General features: G+C 42.7%; 1 protein-coding gene and 2 non-coding genes across 6 annotated transcripts in view; all 3 read right to left on the bottom strand.

Moving 5' to 3' along the window:
- TMPO (thymopoietin) overlaps positions 1 to 8,055 on the bottom strand; it is a 30,429-nt gene extending 22,374 nt beyond the window's left edge. The window contains exon 1 of one of the 4 annotated variants that reach the window (XM_056114381.1): positions 7,684 to 8,055. In XM_056114381.1, the coding sequence (XP_055970356.1) occupies positions 7,684 to 7,953 (270 nt within the window). In that variant the 5' untranslated portion in view covers positions 7,954 to 8,055. The remainder of the gene's footprint in view (positions 1 to 7,683) is intronic. The other 3 variants (XM_056114389.1, XM_056114395.1, XM_056114401.1) reach the window with 3 other exon arrangements.
- Positions 8,056 to 17,318: 9,263 nt separating this feature from the next.
- TRNAW-CCA (transfer RNA tryptophan (anticodon CCA)) lies at positions 17,319 to 17,390 on the bottom strand. The gene has a single exon. It is a non-coding gene; the product is annotated as a tRNA-Trp (tRNA).
- A 693-nt stretch (positions 17,391 to 18,083) lies between these two features.
- On the bottom strand, positions 18,084 to 18,155 carry TRNAD-GUC (transfer RNA aspartic acid (anticodon GUC)). Its single transcript has one exon. It is a non-coding gene; the product is annotated as a tRNA-Asp (tRNA).
- Between the last annotated feature and the right edge of the window lie 827 nt (positions 18,156 to 18,982).

Below are 18,982 nucleotides of genomic sequence, written 5' to 3'. Positions count from 1 at the left end.
AACAATTTGACTTTATCATTATCTTTATACTTAATTGTAAATTAAATTGATTACTTAAAAAAAATTTAAGAAGTCAAATGAATAAATTTTTCTCTTTTTTTCTGGTTTGGGGCCACACCCAGCAGTGCTCAAGGCTTACTCCTGGTGGGGATAGGGATTCAACTTGGGCCAGCTGAGCTAAATGCCTTACCCAGTGTACAGCCCCTGTAACAGTGTCTGACAACAAATTTAGTTTGAACCAGGACAGTCGTCATAATTGTGTTAATCCTGGTGACACATTACATCAGCTCCTTAAGTGAAGAGGAACTACAGATGATAGCTAGATTCATCTAAGTCATTTTGGCCTAAGGGAACTGGAGAGAGAATACAGCAGGCAGAGCGCTTGCCTTGCATGCAGCTGGCCTGGGTTCCACCCCCAGCACTAGATACAGTTTCCCAAGTCCCTCCAGGAGTGATCCCTGAGCGCACAACCAGGATTAAGTCCTGAGCACTACTAGGTGTGACCTCAAAACCAAAGGGAAAAAAACAGTAGCCTGGTAAAAGTTTCAAGCATTTTACTAAAGTGTCATTAAGACACGTTTTAAATAGAAAATAATAAGATCCATGGCGCCAATTCAAGAGATATAGTAACAAGATAACTATTAAAAGTTGGTGAGAGGCTTGATCTTCAAGCCCATGTTCTCCCAGGAACATGTATTCTGCTTATTTCTACACTGGAGAAGCCTGTACTTCTTCTGTACTACTCTCTAAAGCATGTACTTCTTTCTTTCCCCTCACAATTTTTTTTTTTTGGCTTTGTGATGCACAGGGGTTCCTGCCTCTGCACTCAGGAATTACTCCTGTTGGTGCTCAGGGGACCATATGGGATGCTGGGAATCAAACCCAGGTTGGCTGCCTGCAAGGCAGCGTGCAAGGCAAGGCAAACACCCTACCCGCTCCAGCCCCTCCCCTCATACCTTTCTAAATAAGTTTCAATAAATCTACCTTGATTCACCAAATAAAAAAAAGCCACAGCTAGACCTTTAATTTCAATTTTTTTAAAAAGAAGCTAGGAAGACAGCTCAAAGGGCTGGAATGCATGCACTGTACGTAAGACACCTAGGTGTGATCCCCATATGATTCCCTAAGCATCGCTAGGGGTGAACTCCAAACATTGACTTGGGGGTCACAGTTGGCACCACGCTAGGTATGCCCCCCCCCCTAAAAAAACAAAAACAAAGTATTGACAGACTGGGAAGGCAAATTCCACTGTATAGCATAACCATTTTAAATAGGAACCAAGTTACACATTACTTATAATTTCTGTTCACCATAATAAATTCAAATTTAATATCAACGAAACATTCACAGATTTAAATTTCTTGCAACTGCCTGATGGTTTCAAGAAATCTCTGATACCACATTCCACTACTTTTTACTATTCACTGATATGCATGCTTGAAACATCTTCAATGATGAAATCCTTGAGCAACAGCGCCTAAATCTGTAGTGCCTAAAACTGGCTTGTTCTCAAAATCTCAAAACTTTAGAAAAACCACTTCTGTTTTAACTTAGTCTCACTCCCATTTTCCGTCCTAATCTGAGATGAAGTTCTGTATTTTAATTCTCACCAAAGTTCATTTGAATCCAGCATTTAAGAGGTGACAAAAGTAGAAAAACATTTCTTTCCATACTTGTATCCCCAGCATCTAATAAGTTAAGATTGTCTGACACAGGAAAAGGCACTCAGTAGATGTTTTACTAAATCAATCAAAGTGACCCCCTAAGAGGGAAAAACAAGCCACTTGTTTATCAAATCCAAGTAGGCAACCAACTCCATGGCATTTCTTTTCTTTTTGGTGCTAGGGTCGAACCCAAGTCTCACAAGCAAGGCATGCATTTGGCTGCTGAGCTGCTCCTCCCTTGTATTTTCTTAGGGCATAATAAAAAACAATGAAATCATAAAAGGTGAATAACTGCTAGACATTAAGTTAAAATGATCTACCCGGCTGTTTTTTAATTTTTTTGGGTTTTGGGTCACACACCTGGCTATGCCCAGGGAACTATATGGTATGTTTGGGATTGAATCTGGGTTGGCTGCGTACATGCCAAGTGCCCTCCCTGCCCACTGTAATATTGCTCCAGCCCTATTTTTATTTTTAAATTGTAAGGAAAAACTCCAGAAAAGTATTTTCGTGAAATTTCAAATTTACTTAAAAATAAGTAAATAAATTGGGAGACAGTACAAGACTAGCAAGTCAGCAGCTTCAATCAGATTTTTAAATATTTAAATTAAGAAATAAAAAGTTTAAAAGAGAACGTCAATTATACTGATTTCTGCTTCCAAATAGTTTGTTACTTTAACTTTTTGATTCAAAATTATGAAGTGTATGACATTCCAGTTTCTTTTCAACTACCAAACCTCTAATTTATATTTGAACTTTCATATCCAACGGTTATTCTTACCCTTGGATTTTAACAAGAAAACTGAGGTTATTGGACCCGAAGGGGTGAAATGGGGTGAAACAAGGCAGGAGCAAGAGTAGAGGATGCAATGGCAACTGTGGAGGGCTATTAGTACTCTGCTCATGGGTGTGGTGTGATGTGGTGTGGTGTAGTGTCACACACTTGAAATACAAAATTGGAGTCCTAAAATATAAAACTGGAGCCAGAGATAGTACAGCAGATAGGGTGCTTGCCATGCACGCAGTCAACCTCAGTTAGATCCCCTGCATTCCATATGGCCCACTAAACCCACCAAGAGTGGTTGGTTGCTGAGTACAGAGCCAGGAGTAAGCCCTAATTAGCACTGCTAATCCCCCCCCCAAAAAAACCCATAAAACTGTTGTAAATGTTATCACAGTAGCAAATTAATGCTATACAGTAACATACAACAGATACTACTATGCAATTCACTAGATACTAAGTTGTGTTCTAAGTGTCTTACATGTATTAATTTATCAAATCCTAAAAATTCCAAGACAGATATATTAGTATTCCTATATTACAAGTGAGGAAACTAAAGTAGAAGCCAACATAATTAACTCAGGCTATCTGCATACTCTGCTATACAGTAACATTTGCACAACACTTTCACAAATTTACCTAATACAATTCTGAAAGCATTAGTAACGCTGCATTCTCTGTATTAAATAAAGAACAAAACTCTGAAATCACATGTTGTAACAGGTGTCAGTTGCTCAGCACTGAACAGCTTCACAAAATCAATCTCACATAATCCTTCTCAAGCTAAGTAAACTAGATTATTCTGATTTTCCAGATGAAAACTGTCTATAATAGTAAATAAGCAATATTTACTATTTAGGGTCATCTTGAATAACCTGGTACTTTAATCTCCAACGTCCTGGTTTAGAATTCTGTACACTCAGGGGATATTATCCATGGTGGTGGAAAATGGGCACTGGTGGAGGGATGGGTATCTGATGATTGTATAATCAAACCCAAGCACAAAAAATTGTAAATCTACAACTGTACCTCATGGTGTTTCACTAATAAAAAAGAAAAAAAAAGAAAAAAAAAGAATTCTGTACATTCAACACCTATTCTATGTTAATTTTATGATTTAACTATTATTTACAATCAACAACCTACTTCTGACTGCTATTTCATACCTTTAAATGTTTCTTGTTAAGGATTCATAATCCATCGGATTAGACCAATCAAGAACATTATGCTCCACTGGATTCCAAACAACTACACTCAAAGGGTAGACTGCTAACTCTGTAAGCATTTATTTTTGTGCTGATAATCTAAATCATTTCAATAATAAACATTTATATCTCCATCCTGCTTTTTCCACTCTGGAGAAGTCTGTGTTCTCTTTGAACACATATTCCTCTTTTCTTTCTCTTCACGTCTCTTTGAATTTCTTTCAATAAAAACTACTTTGCTTCCCCCCCTTTTTATTTAATTACCATGAGGTAAGTTACAAAGTTGTTCATGATTTGGTTTCAATCATGAAAACTATTTTCTAAAAAACACACACACACGACTACTGATATCCTCAAGATGTACAAAATACAAAGCTCTAGAAAGGGGAAAAAAGCAATTTTTGAACATTTTTGTCATCGAGTGAAAAAAAACAGCAAAGGCTGAGAATTTCTGCTTTAGATCTATTTCTCATAAAACCATGTTTAAATAGAAGGCATATGTTACACCTTTAGTCAAATCCACTTTACTATTTTAAAATCTTACAATTATGGGGCCCAAGAGATAGTGTAAAATGCTGAGCTTCCCAGATTCCATCCCTGGCACTGAACGGTCCCCCAAGCACAGATTGTAGTGAGCTCTGAGCAAAGCTAGGTATGGCCCTCTAATTGCCAAATTACTAATCTCCTACTTAAAAAAAAAAAAAAACCCTTTTCTGAGACTCCCAAAATAAGGTAATTTATAATTATTACATATGAAGCTAACAATATGTAGACCATTAAAAAATACATACACGTATACAAGGAAAAGAGACATGAATAAAAAAAATTACATGCCAATTATTACAAAGCTCCTAAAGTTTATTTTGCTCACAAATTCATCAAGCCACTTCTCCTGATTGGGGAGATAATTCAGAGTTGGATGCACGTGCTTTGCATGTAAGAGGCTAGGGTTCAATCCCCTACATGGCATGGTCCCCTGAGCACTGATTTTGGGAGTAGTCCCAGAACAGAGCAGTATAGTGTGGCAAAAAAAAAAAGGTATTTTTCCTATGCCTAGAAAAAGTCTACCAACAGTTAGTATTCACTGTCACTTAATGTGCTTTGAAACATAAAATGATGCTTGTAACCAATTATCATTAACCATTTCATGCTGCTGACACCACTGAGCCTAGTTTTGGGTGCACTTTTTGACTTAAAGTGCTCAAGGAACTCAATAAAATGAAAAGGCAGCTTAAATCTAGTGTTACAAAATATTTCTTCTCTCTGGGATCAAACGATACACCTCTATGAGGTATAAATGCTGACCACGTCATTGGACATAGTTCTCAAAATGCTCATTCTTTTCTCTTCACTAATTCCATGGTGCTGTCCAACTTGGATTAAATTTGTTGAGATCTGCAGCAGTCAACAACAAGGAAACCCAAGATAACTAAATAATTATAGTGGCTGGGGACAGGCAGAGGGGTCTTGTCCTGCACACTGCCCACCCACATTGGATCTCCAGTACCACATATGTCCACCATCACCTCCGCAAGCAAAGAGCCAGGATTAGTAAGCCCTGAGCACAACCAGGTTGTGGGCCAAACCATTCTTTGCCCCAAATAAAAATAATCATGATGGTGACTGGGGTCTGCAGAGATTGACAGATCTCCAACATATTGAGAACAATGATAGGAATTCAAAAATACTGGGAAAGGAAACTGAAGTTACATTCACGTCTTTTCATATTCAAAGAACACATGAAGGGACTGGAGCAATAGCACAGCGGGTAGGGCGTTTGCCTTGCATGCAGCGACCCGGGGTTGATCCCATATGCACCCCCCTCCCCCAGCACTGCCAGGAGTAATTCCTGAGTGCATGAGCCAGGAGGAATCCCTGAATTCCTGAGCATTGCCGGATATGACCCGCCCCCCTCAAAAAAACAAAAAAACCCAAAGAACACATGAAGACTGGGACACACACAATTACACACACACACACACACACACACACACACACACACACACACACTAAATTACTGGAGAGGAGGCTGGAGAGAAGTAGAGTGAGTATGGCTGCCTTGCACGTGGCCAACCAGGGTTGAATCCCTGGCACCCTATATGTTCCAAGAACCCTGCCAGGTGTGGCTCCAGAACCAAAATAACAACAAAAAATTTAAGATTTGGAGAAAAGATATCAAATCAAGGTGGTTGTTGCTGTGGAAAACAAATCAACAAAAATAATAATCTTATAAACGTAGCTCTTGTTATAATCTTATACAATCCAATAATCTTACAAAAATTTATATGGCTCAAAAATATTTGCACACAGGACCACAGAGGATCCTAAAGGAGATATCTGAAAAAAAAAATACTGCTGATTCAACGGGAATATCTTTACTAAAATTATTTATTTTTCTTCTTATATTTATTTATTGAATTACTGTGGGAAAAGTTACAAAGCTTTCAGGTTTAAGTCTCAGTCATACAATGATCAAACACCTTTCCCTTTACTAAAATTATTTAACTACTACTCTGTTGGGTTGGAGAAATTAGATATTACTATTAAGGAAAATCACTACACACTTTCCAAAAGTAAATCTGTTATGTAAAGAGACTTTCTACAAACCCACTAAGACATTAAAAACAGTAAGGTCTTTTATTAAAGAAATACTTGGTTGGCGCTACTAGATGCTCGGCACAGAAGGTTAAAGAAGTTAAGACTGCCAATTTCTCTAAAGCCTAAATTGATTTTAACTCACATGTCTATTACGCCCCTCCCCCCCCCGCCCGGTTCCACGTCCGTCCCCCTGGTAAATTAAAAAAAAAAAAAAACCCACATCAGATAAAGCAAACAGACCCCAAATTAGAGAGCTGTTTTGAAAGAAGCAAGTCAAGCCCAAGAACTCCGAACTCCACTTCCAAGCTCTTACAAAGCACCGTAATATTTATAACCAAATTACTTCATTCAGCCACGAAGTTTGGTTTAGCAGGCAGATCCAAACCGACAAAATAGCACATTAAAAGCCAAAAAACCCCACAGAGCAACAACAGCAACAACGACAACCACCACCACCCCAAATTATTCTCAAACAAGCCCCCCCAATGCATCTGCTAGAGCCAATCTGAGCACCACTGGGAATTAACTATGCAAGCAGCACGACTGACACCTGTCAGGTCGTTAATTAACAGTTTTGCCTTTCCTTTCCTCAAGGTTAAATAGGCAAAAATAAAAAAAAAAAAGGAGGGGGGGGCGAAGGTTAAGAACTCAAGTCGTGAATCACCAAGCGTCTCTTTTTTTTTAATTATCTGCTCAACCCTGAATTTCTTTCTTAAAAGCGCTCGTTGAATTGTAGCGCGGCGCCTGCTCGCCCCAGCTAAGATTTAAAAATAAAAAAAAAAAAAAAAGACGGTCCTCACGGGGTGGGGGTGGGGGGAGGAAGAGGCGTGCGAGGCCCCGACCGTTTCAAAAAGCCCTCGCTTTTGGCACAAGCATTTAAAAAAAAAAAAAAAAGGCGGGAAGGTCTGGATTTCAAATTTGGGTTCCAAACGCTGATGCCACCGATCGCCCTCCAGGGAGCGCTCTGCGACTCCGAAACCAGTCGCTTCATAAAAGCGGGAAAAGCGCTCGCCCCGTCGCGGCCCGAGGCGGAGGGTCAGCCCGCCGCGCCCACCCCCCCGGGGGGCTGCCCCGCGGGGCGTCGCGGTGCCCGCGGCCACGCCCGCACCCCGCCGCGCCCGGGAACCACCGCCGACGCCGCCAACTTCCCACCTCTCCGGACCCCCACCCCCCTCTCCCTTCCCGACCCAGACGCCCAAGCCCCAACTTGGGGGGCCGCTCCTCCTCCCCTTCCTCCTCTCGAGCGCCCTCCTCTCCCTTCCAGGCCCTGCCGCCCCGCGGCCGAGCAGCCCGGCCCGCCGTCGGCCGCCCGGGGAGGCCCGCGGAGGCGCCCCGGAGGCCGGGCAGCGCGATCGCGCGCGCGCGCGCGAGGGGGGCCACGACCGCCCAACACCCGCCTCTGACGGCCCCGGCGGTCCCGGGGCCGGTTCCTTACCCTGCCGGCGGCGGCGCGGCTGCGGCCCACGGCGGCCCCGGAGCCCAGCACCGGGGTGGGCTCGCGTTCCTCGTCGCTGGAGAAGTCCGGGGGCCCCTTGCTGTTGGCGGCGTGCGGCGGCCGGTTGCGCGCCGTGAGGTGCTGCAGGTAGAGCTGCACGTACACGTCTTTGCGCTGCTCCCCGGCCGGCAGCGTCACATTGTTGGCCACCAACTCACTCTTCAACTTCTCTTTCGTCAGGACCGAGGGGTCTTCCAGGAACTCCGGCATCGCGGCGGCGATTCCCCTTACCCCGCAGCCCTCGCCAGCCGCCGCTCACGCCGGCGCGCTCGTTCGTTCCCGGCCCCGGGCTGGGTGAAGGGGAGGAGGGGTGAGGGGGGACGGAGAGGCGGGGAGTGGAGGGGGGGGGGAGGTGAGCGCTGCCGCCTCCCGAGTCTCCCGGCGGCCGCGCCGCGCCGCACCGCGCCGCGGAGCCGCAGCCAAGTCGCGGCCGCCCCCAGCGGAGCCCCCGCGCCCGACACAAAAGCCCCCGGAGCGCACGTCCCGAGCAAGTGCGGCCAAGCCAGAAGCCCGTACCGAGCCCGACGGCCCCCAAACGCAAGCACAGTCACACACACACACACTCTCCAGGCAAGGGGTGGGCCGCCCGCTTCGCCCACGCCCCAACAAGGCGCCTCGCCATTGGCTGGCGGCGGGAGAAAGCGCGGCCGTGATTGGCGGGGCCGCTCGCGCGGGTTCCATTAGCCGCGGCGCCGAGCGAGAGGTTGTAGAAACGCAGTTTAAAAGGCGCTCGGGCGGGAGCCCCGCTGCTCGGCCCGTTTCTGGCTCCCGTTTCTCGTCCGCTTCCCCCGCCCCCACTTTTTTTAACCCCCCCTCCCCCCCGCACTCCACCCTTTCCCCTCCGGCGCTGATAAGGGGCCGGCCGTACGGCTTTTGTGCGCGGCTTCCGCTCCCTCCCCAGGCGTGAGACGGAGCCGCTTTCCTCGCCCGGGTCGGTGGCGGAGCGCAGGGGCCGAGGTGCACGCTAGCGGCGAGAAAAGCCTTGGCTGGGCCACGAGCCATCCCGGGACCCTGGTTTCACCCAAGAATAACCGCAGCTTTTCCTTCCTCAAAAGCTCGGCCAGACTGGGGAAGAGAGAGCACGGCGTGCTTGCGGGCGCTCCGGGTCCCTGATTTGGCTCCCCGGAGGGGCGGGGAAGGGAGGGAGAGAGCGGACGGTTAGAGCCCCGTCCCCGCTTGCAAACGCTTCTTTTGTTCCTGGGATTCTGGAAAAGCCAGACCTGTGGTGCGGCTGGACGCTTGAAAATAGCCCCGAGCTTGTGACTGCTTTGCTCGGTCGGGTACCCCCGCCCCCCCACCCCTCTCTAAAAGTTAGGGCATTTAAGAACTATTTTCGACAGTTGGAGCTGGGGGGCCCAAAGGAGATACTTAATGAAGCGCGATCTCTAGGTTAGATCCCTTCCTCCCCAAGAGTATCGGGCGGGCAGCGACTTTATTCTAGAGTTCTGTCAACAGAATGAAAGCAACGCTTAGGAACGCATTAAGGGGTTATTTGGGAGCACTGCGATGATACAAAACTGGATTTTAGTCTTAGAGGAAGCCTAGTGACCTATGTGAATCACCTGAGAATCCTAAACCCAACCCATATACCACGGATTCCGATAAAAACCTGGTAGTCCCCGAAGTTTGCACCAGCGTTTATGTCTCCTTGCCATAAAATGAGCATCGATGTGAAAAAAAAAACTTGTAACCCTTGAGAGTATCTTAACTAAACCTATATGCTGGTGCCGGCCTATATTTCAAAAAGCTGTCTTGTAAGGAGCTCAAAGACGCTCGTCTTTTACAGCGGCTTGTTTCCCCCGATTCTGACTTCCAAACTATAGGCTGTCTAAATTTTCGCAATGTTTATCGGGTTTCTGCATGGCGGTTTAAATTGGAGTATATTCAAAACAAACACCTTCACTAAAAATGATTCAGTTATTTCAGTTGCTCAGATTGAGTCCAATTTTAAAACGATGTAGTATTTCCCTAGAAGCAATTAAAATTCAACATTTAAACAATGCCATAAATTCAGCAATGCAACAATCTTGTGTATCAGCAAATTGTGAGTTTTTAGGGTGATCTGTAAAAAAAAAAAAGTTACCTCATTTCTCCACCACTACCTCCTTTACTGCACAGCTTCCATTGGGCACATAAGCTACTGTTTTATTCTTCAAAGGGAGAACTGACCTGAAAGGCAAAGGGCCATGATTTTGTAGCGACGGGGTAATCTCACCAATGGGCAGAGCAAGAAAGTTCTAAGCATAATTTCTGCCAAGTCCACAGTTGATGGATCCACCCCCATTGAATTAATGGATGATCTTGTTACATTTTTGAAGAGTTTGGCTGTGCTTTGATTGCACTAGTACTTCTAAGCGGTATTTTTGGCTGTCCTAATGGAAAAGGTCAGAGTTATCAGACCCCCTAATCCCTGAAGTGAATCCTCAGTGGAGGCATCACTAAGAATTGAAGGTAAGTTTGATGTGAAAAGAGTGCAGTGCTGGAGTCCTGGAGCCAGCTGAGAATGCTGCCCTGGAATTCTACTTTTTCAACACTAGGACCTTGGTGTTTGAAGAATCAGCATGGGGGTCCAGAGCACTGACACACCCCACTCTAGTATCATGTGATAGTCCCCTCTGTACCTGTCCCTGAAGGATGAAGATTTCCAGGTGATGTCATACCGTCCAGCTAGGAGTACAGTGTGACTTCTCATTGACTTCCTACAAAGTTGTTTTGTCCAGCAAGTTGGGAGACAATAACCACTATCCCAGGAATTCTCAGTTATTACTTTATGCTAAAGAAATAAAGTAGGGCTTTGTGCCAGAAATTTTCAAAGCAGTTTAATCACTAGAGAATCACTGATTATACTTTTTATCACAAGCCAAACACACACAAGCAAAATAAACAAAATGAGTTTAGACAATAGTACTAAGCCTTACAAGTCAACATTAAATGTAATTCAGGAAGAAAATTATTTTAGATAGCTGAAATGAATGATACCTGAGCAAAACTGTAATTTTGATTTACTTTAATTTTCTCTCTCTTTTAACCCTGGGACAGTATCAACATAAAGATATTTGCAGATTCTTCTTTTTCCTCCAACATGATTGATATGGTAAGCTGAGATTGCCTTTCTACACCTTCTACTACTTAGTCATGCATCTTCAGTTTCAGCCTTTGAATCCTCCTAGGTGCATCCTAGTATTGCTGACAGGCTACTTTTAATTACGTCATTTTTGGTTTTAGTTTTTATGTAAAGGGGTGAATAAAGAGGGATTTTTCTCATCTAGTCTGTACCTTCAGGCCCAAAAGATTAGGCTACTGGGTGGGTGTTGTCTTGGTTTCTGATTACTGCTTCCAAACTATTTCTTCCTTCAGAAATATCTGAAGTTCATATCATCTACCTAAATCCCCTTATCCCATCTGCCTAAATCCCCTTATCCCATCATCTGCCTAAATCCCCTTATCCCTGGTTAACCTCTTGGCCACCCTCCCTCAGAAATTATTGACTTGCTCAATGGTTGACTTTTCTCACTATTTGCTTGGTTATATCCTTCGTAAATTCAGCATCTTCATATTCAGCATTTTATTTTATACCCATGCAACAACAACAATAAGTTTCTTAGATCTGTGATCTCTTCATTCATCTCCAGTAGTCTGTTCCAACTCATTCAGCAACTGATAAGCCTCAACCCTTGTCCTCAATAACTGTTTTACCTTCTAAACCTTAATTTCAAGCATCCCAGTTGCCAATCACTAGCCTTTCCCACTCTTCTCATTTATTATGCTCTCACTGATTGACTGAGACTACCAATCTTTTAACCTCAACAACCTGAAAGAAAAAAATCTGTTCTTCTACTGTGGTCATGCAGTCATTTCCAACTCATTCAACTTTGTTTGCTTGACAAATCCTTGTAATTCTCTTTTGAAACATTTTTAATTCTCTTACCCCAGTGACTTTACTTCTCCCGTTTAGAAGAATCTAAATCTCATTTGGACTGAATCTTGTTAGAAAAAAAATTTCTCACTACTTGCATCCAAATGCCAAAGATTGCTGGAGAAAAATAACACAGTTGTGTTAATGGATTTTAATTCATAGCCTCAGACCTCAAACAAGTACTCAACACTGGTTAGCAAGCTACTTATTTTCTGGATTTATTCATATCTTTGCTTCTCTCCTCAATTAACATACCCCATTCCCCCCATTATTCCCCATTTTCAACTGATGATCATGCTTCACACTTGACCAAACCATCTGCATGGGATGGACAAACCTTTTCTTTTGCATCTGTCTTATTTTTGTGGAAAATATAACCTTTAAGAATGAATTCTGCCATTATTTTCTGGATCTCATTCACTCTGCAACAATGAAGCCTGATGGAAGAGTCAGAATATCAAGGCTTGAAAACTCTCTGCCTTGAGAAATCAAAACACACACACATACACACACACACACACACACACACAGTGTCTAAAGAGAAAGCTCAATGGTTGAGTACATCGTTTGCATGCAGGTATGCTGGAAACTGAGGTTCAATCCCCAAAATCTCCTGGTCCCCAAAGGACCACCAAGAGCAACCCTGAGCACTATTATGTGTGCTTTCCAAACACAAACAAACTCAATAAACCAAGACATGAAGCTGACCCAAGTGTGATCTCCACACTAGAAGCTCTCCTGTGCAACATAGGGTGAAACCCCGCCTACTCCAACACAGAGTAAATTCCCAGTACCATCGGGTATGGTCTAACTGCCCCCATCCAAAATACCTTGTCATTTTGTGTTATATTTGTATTATGAGCGATAGCACAGCGGGTAGGGCGTTCGCCTTACAAGCGGCCAACATGGCCGACCCGAGTTCAATTCCTCTGCCCCTCTCGGAGAGCCCAGCAAGCTACCGAGAGTATTCGATATGCCAGACACAGTAACAACAAAGTCTCCAATGGAGACGTTACTGGGCCCGCTCGAGCAAAATCGACGATCAACGGGAGGGCCTTTACCTTTACCTTTATATATACATACATACATACATATCTGTGTGTTTTATATAATACATGTAGTAAATTAGATAATTTTATTTAGGTAGTGAAAGGGGAGAGAGGTTCAGAAAGCAAAGGAAGAAAAGTTATGAACCCAGGAAACTGGGGTACAGGTAACTCTAGAATGGAGTGTACCATTTTAAAATTTTATTTCAACTTGCTCTTCAAGCCTGTATTCTCCCTTGAACACGTACTTCTTCACTTTCTCTCCTCTTACATCTTCCTAAGTAAGTCTTAATAAAACAATACTGCTTCACAAAAAATAATGAATTAAAATTTTATTTCACACTAAACCAATTTTTAAGAATTTTTCAAATGTCTTATCATTGATACTTAACACTAAAGAAAAACAAAGATATTTCTGTGTGAAACTTCAACCTAAAATTGATGCTGTCACTTTGTCAGAAGTGCTTCCAAACTTTTTTTCCCTGAAGTAATTTGGATAGCTTCATCTATTTTCTTTTTTTAAAGTTCTTAATGTCTTAAACATATAGTCAACTTTTTGGGTTTCCATTATGCCATTTTGCATAGAACTTAGTTGTGAACTTAAGGGTGTCATTTCAAACACAGCAGAAAAGTTACAATTAAAATGATGTCAAAGATTAAGAAGCTAAAATATTTTTAAATTATTATTTCCTTTAGGCCATTTGTCAAAATTCATTCTGAAAAATAATAAAATTAGCTTATTTTGAAGTGTACTTATTACATTATCATTTATGATGATCAACTGAAAATATAAATAATAAAATCATAAATAGTGATGTTTTTGACAATTAAGAATGAGAGATGATTCATAATAAAGCATTAAGTAAAAGAATAAAATAAGGTGGGGGGATTCACTGGAGAGAATATGGGGTTTAGGGCACTTACCTCGCATGTGACTGACCTGAGTTGATCCCAGGAACTCCATGTCATCCAACGAGCTGCACTAGGAGTGATTACTGAACATAAAGCCAGGAGTAAGCCCAGAGTATCCACTGGTTCTGACCCCAAAACATGAAAGACAAAAAAAAAAAAAGCAAAAAAGGCAATAAGCAAAACAGAGCACCAAGCAGTAAGATTTCACTTTAATAATAATTTTTAAAAAACCACCCTAAAGTGTTTTTAGGCTGAATGTACACAGAAAAAATATTTGTAGTTTTTCTTCAGCAATTCTTACTTTCTTCTTTATATTTTTCAGTATTTGTCAACATTTCAACAACAAACACAGGCAATTTTTGTAACTATACATTTAATATGTTAGTATGAAAAATTGAGCAATCACATGACTTTCAGAATTGAATTTGTATTTCAGTTTTTAATTTCAAAATGTTTTATTTTAAAGTCGTCTAGAGTACATCAATTTTAGATAACCTATTTAAAATAATTTCAGAAGAGATGGCTGTGCCATCAATAGGTAAAATAAATGATCAAAATATTCTGTACTAGCAGTTAAATCTATCTGGAAGAATTGATAGATTGGAGTATTTTTTAAATACTTTGATGAAACAGAAAAGGAAAACACAGAACTATTGTCAGATGTCAAACATGATCTGTCTATTCCAGAGCCTTTTCCAATTATACAGGATTCCATGAAATGGTTGCAGAAGTTGAAAGTAAAATGCAGCATTACATTTTACATTATTTAAAGTTAAGCAAGTCAGCATTGTAAGCAGTTACAAATGTCGGTTTTGAGAGAGAATCTGGAAGCTCTGAAATGACTATTTTAGAGAAACAGCAGTATTAATGACATATGTAGACTACTTTACAACATATGAAACTATCTTTTTCTGGTTTTGGGGTCACACCCAAATTGCTCAAGGCTTATTTCTGGCTCTGAATTCTGAAGTTACACCTGGGAGTTCTCAGGGACCATATGGGATGCTGAGGATCAAATCTGGGTGAGGTATGTGCAAGGCAAGCACCCTGATCTCTGTACTCTCTCTCCAGCCCCAATAGAAATTTTTTTTTTCTTTTTGGGTCACACCTGGCAATGCACAGGGTTACTCCTGGCTCTGCACTCAGGAATTACTCCTGGCAGTGCTCAGGGGACCATACTGGGAATCGAACCGGGGTTGGCTGTATGCAAGGCAAACACCCTACCTGTTGTGCTATCGCTCCAGGCTCACAACAGGAAAAATTTTGATGAATTTTTAATCTTATTTAATCTTAAGGAACCTGTGAGGTAAAACTGACTTTGCTCTATGTTCAGTCAGTGGTTCCCCACTTCTAGCTTGCATCATAACCATCTGGAAGACATGGTTAATACTCAGATTTTTAGGCTCCACTGCCAGAATTTTTTTTGAGTTTAGTTTCTGTAACTTGAAAATGTGTGTTTCTAACTTGTTCCCAGGATGCTGGTGTGGGAACAACAGCTCTAGGCCAGTTTTTGGCGTTCTTTATAAAGTCAGAGCTGACCTCTACGTTGCTCTCAGAATAAAATCCAAATTAGATGGCAGGCACACAAGGTCCTGCAATCTGGCATGTGTTTATCTCTTTATTCCCATCCAGCCATACTAGAGAACTAGTAGTTCTCTAAAGACACTATTATTTGCTGGGACTGTCATAACAAAATGATTGACGAGATACTTTTTCTGCCTCACAACAAGATTTCATACAAATGAGCTAACACACTTAGTCCACGTGAAGGTCAAGTAAATGTCGCAAACATGTGGTATAGACAGAGGCTGCGGAGGTGGAGGGTGTCTGTAGTGGGGGAAGGTCATGGCTCCTGATAAGGTATGAATTTGGTACTCCCCCCAAATTCATATGTTGAGGTGCTACAAAATGTGTTTGAAGATAAGACCTTCTTAAAGGTATAAACTGAAAATAAAATGAAGTCATGGAATGGGCTGGAGTTCTAAGAGGAAACTTGGAACACACAGTGAAAGATCAGGATTACAAAGTAGGGAGAAAAGACCATGTGAGACCCTATATACCAAGGACAGAGGTCTCGGAAGAAACCAAATCTGGTATTAGCAGATTTTAAATTTCAAGCTTCCAAAACTGTGAGAAAATGATTTTCTGTTGCTTGTCATGGAGTGCCTGAAATTTTTCTATGACAGCCTTTGCAAACTAATATAACCCTCTACTTTCATATTGAAGAGATCAAAAGGTAGGATTTACAGTACATAAAACGTTCACATGTATCAATCAGCTGAACACATGCTTTAAAATCACAGAGCAAACTTTTCATTCTTTTTCAAAATTCTCATTCATGAGGTCTTCTTGAACCATCAAGATAAAGCCAATTTAAATATTTTAAGCAAGTCCAATTCTTTTTTTATGATATTATATGGCATTTATCCCAACACATTATAATATTTTGTGACTTGCTTACCTGTCTCCTGCTGCTTAAAACAAATAACAAAACAAACAGCAAAAAACTTACCATTTTTCCTTATCCTCAGTGTCTAGCTCAGCATCAGTTTCATCTTGGGTGGCAGTCCACAAATTCCCTCTCAACTGATGGCTAATCCTAACCCAATCACAAAAGAGAAGGAAGAGCAAACTATACAAAAGTGAAACTACAGGATCCAGCGTTGATTCAGAAGACATTATTAGTTTAGGTTTTCAAAATATTAAACAGGAGAAATGAGTGATATTTATGGAACAAATCCACAATCTATAAAAAAAAGTCTTATTTTTTCAGTCTTTTTTACTTTTTGTTCAATATTTGCCACATAAATAAAACGGTTATTAAAGGTCAAGTGATTTGAATAAGTTTATTCTGCACTATAAAACAGGTAAGTCGGAACTGTGATGAGACTTGTCACGCTTGCAGGAATTGGTGAAAATATGAAGTGTGCATTGATGTATCACTTAAGTACAGCCAGTTCCAGCATGTTCTTGCAACAGTTTGTTTCTACCTTCACTATAAAACATTTCAAAAATAGGGTACTTTTAGTAAGGCACCTCTTCTGGAATCTTAGCCTGACTTTAGGTCATATCATTATGTGGGCCCGTTTCATGGTAAAGGTGGAATTATTAATCACACATAAAATTGTTTACAGTGCCCGGCTAAAGCATATGAACTTTCACATAGGCTACTGTATACTGTAATAGTTACTGTATACTGTTAATAAGTAACATTGTTACTGTATAAATAACGTAAGTAAAATTGATTTACTGTATACATTTTTACTGTGTTAGTTTACTGTATAAAGTTCTTGTACATTGCAAAAGGTAGAAAGCCTACTCTATTGGACTCGCTTTCAAAGGCAAACGAGTCCAAACCTAATTTGGGAAAACAAGCCGGTATAGACCATAGCACGTTTCCATGGCCTAATTACTGTTACTCCCGGAGCAGTAACCTCCACATTCTTTAGCAGTAATATCCACATGAACAAACTCATCTTTTAACAGTAACATCCACAATTCACAAACTATTAAAAAAAAAAATCAGTCTTAGGGCGCTTTAACAGTTGATGAACTCGATTCTTTGGCAGATGATGAATATGACAGTACCTACTTCCTAAAGTTTCAATATTTAAAAAAAAAAGTGGCGGGAATACACTTAAGTGAACTGAAAGTGGAGTTTAAATCTTGGAGGGAAAATAAAGAGCAAGAAAAAAACAACTTGACCCCGACGTGATTCGAACACGCAGCCTTCTGATCTGGAGTCAGACGCGCTACCGTTGCGCCACGAGGTCCTGCTGGGCTGGGGCTCGCGCAGTTTCTTAGGACTGCGCGAACATGGCGTCTCTTCCGGCCGCCCCGCATCCCTCCCTTTCTTCTCTCCTCGCCCCGCCAGCCAACAGTCGGCAGGGCCAGAGGCGATTCCTCTGACGCCCAGATTTTCCTGACGACCCGTTGTCGTCTACCGAGAGCTCGACGGAATCTGGGCAGGCGGGAGAAGGCCGGTTTCCCGTGGCGTTAGGGCCCCAGGGGGAGAGGAAACCGATCCTTCCTCTCGGGCAGGCCATTTCCGTTCTTGGCCTCCCCGGGCAGGCGAACGGCCCGCCCCCTCGCTCCCCTCCCCCCATTGGCTCTCGGCTCAGGGTTCATGACCTGTGCTTGGAATTTGGCGGGGCGCCACTGCGCCTGCGCAGGGCTCGGCCAACGCGGGGCTTGTAGCTCTGTGGGCTGGGGAAGGTCCTTCCAAACGTTTGTTTAAAAAAAAAAAAAAAAACTCCCTCCAGTCTCTGCCAATAATGTCCACAGGTTCTCTTCTCTTTCTCTGTCTCTCTTTTAGTAAACGGTGTGCTCTGAGTTCCAAAGTCAACACTTTGAAAAGAGATTCTTCTCCAAAGGATGGCTTAGCTTGTTTTCTTTTCAAATAGTACAATGCAGTGAATTATGAAAAAAAAAAAAATCATCACCAAAATTTGAAAAAAAGTCTCAATCTCCCCGTCGGGGAATTGAACCCCGGTCTCCCGCGTGACAGGCGGGGATACTAACCACTATACTAACGAGGAGCTGGTACTAGACCAGCTCTCTAAGCCCTTTACAAGACAAAGAGATCCCGCCCAAGGGTGGCTACCCGCCCTTTTCCCTTCCGCGGGTGTGAAACCTGCCTGGGCCTTTGGGCCCGCACGACTCCCCACTGGACTCGGCCCCGCGCGCGCTCTCGGTGCGGGGAGAAAGCGGCTGGGAGCAAAGCAGACAGGATCCACCGCCTGCTTCAATGCTGTGACTCTAAAAAAAAAAAAAAAAAGATAGTTCCCCCGACTTCATTCATCCTCCGGATGATAATGAGGGTTTCTGGCGGGAGCTTTTTTGTTTGTTTGTTTGTTCCTTTTTCAGCCCGATGAAAAAGAGTTTGAAGCAGACCTGCACCTGCCGGAGGAGTTTGTGTTTTCCTGCTGCTACAGTTGCAGTTCAGGGCGTCCTCGGGTTACTGGAGATCCGCGACGTCCCCGAGCTCTTCACGCATCTCTCAGCTGTGCAGGACACAAAAGGGTTCGCGCGTTGGACCTGCCGCACACGCACGGGGGATTTATTTACGAGCCCGTTTCTCCGGCGGCCTCTACCGTGCGTGCAGTTGAAAATGAGAAATAAGCGGGGATCTGGTGAAATAACTGCATTTAAAGCGTGACAAATAAGCCCGTTCTTCTGATTACACGCAGGCTTAGGAAAGTGCAGGCGCAGGAGAATTTCTATCGTGTTGCTCCTTAAAAAAAAAAATACTATCAAGCCTGTTGGTTTCCAGGGAGACCCTGATGGCTGACGGGTCAACTGGTGACATTTTTCTCAAAAGAAGCCCATTCCTCGATATAAAATAGAAAATTTTCATTATGCAGAT

This window comes from Sorex fumeus, unplaced genomic scaffold (assembly GCF_029834395.1).
Source record: "Sorex fumeus unplaced genomic scaffold, SorFum_2.1 ptg000003l, whole genome shotgun sequence".
NCBI classification, from domain to species: Eukaryota; Metazoa; Chordata; class Mammalia; order Eulipotyphla; family Soricidae; genus Sorex; species Sorex fumeus.
The sequence above is the reverse complement of the archived record's forward strand: the minus strand, read 5'-3'. Positions and strand labels throughout refer to the sequence as shown.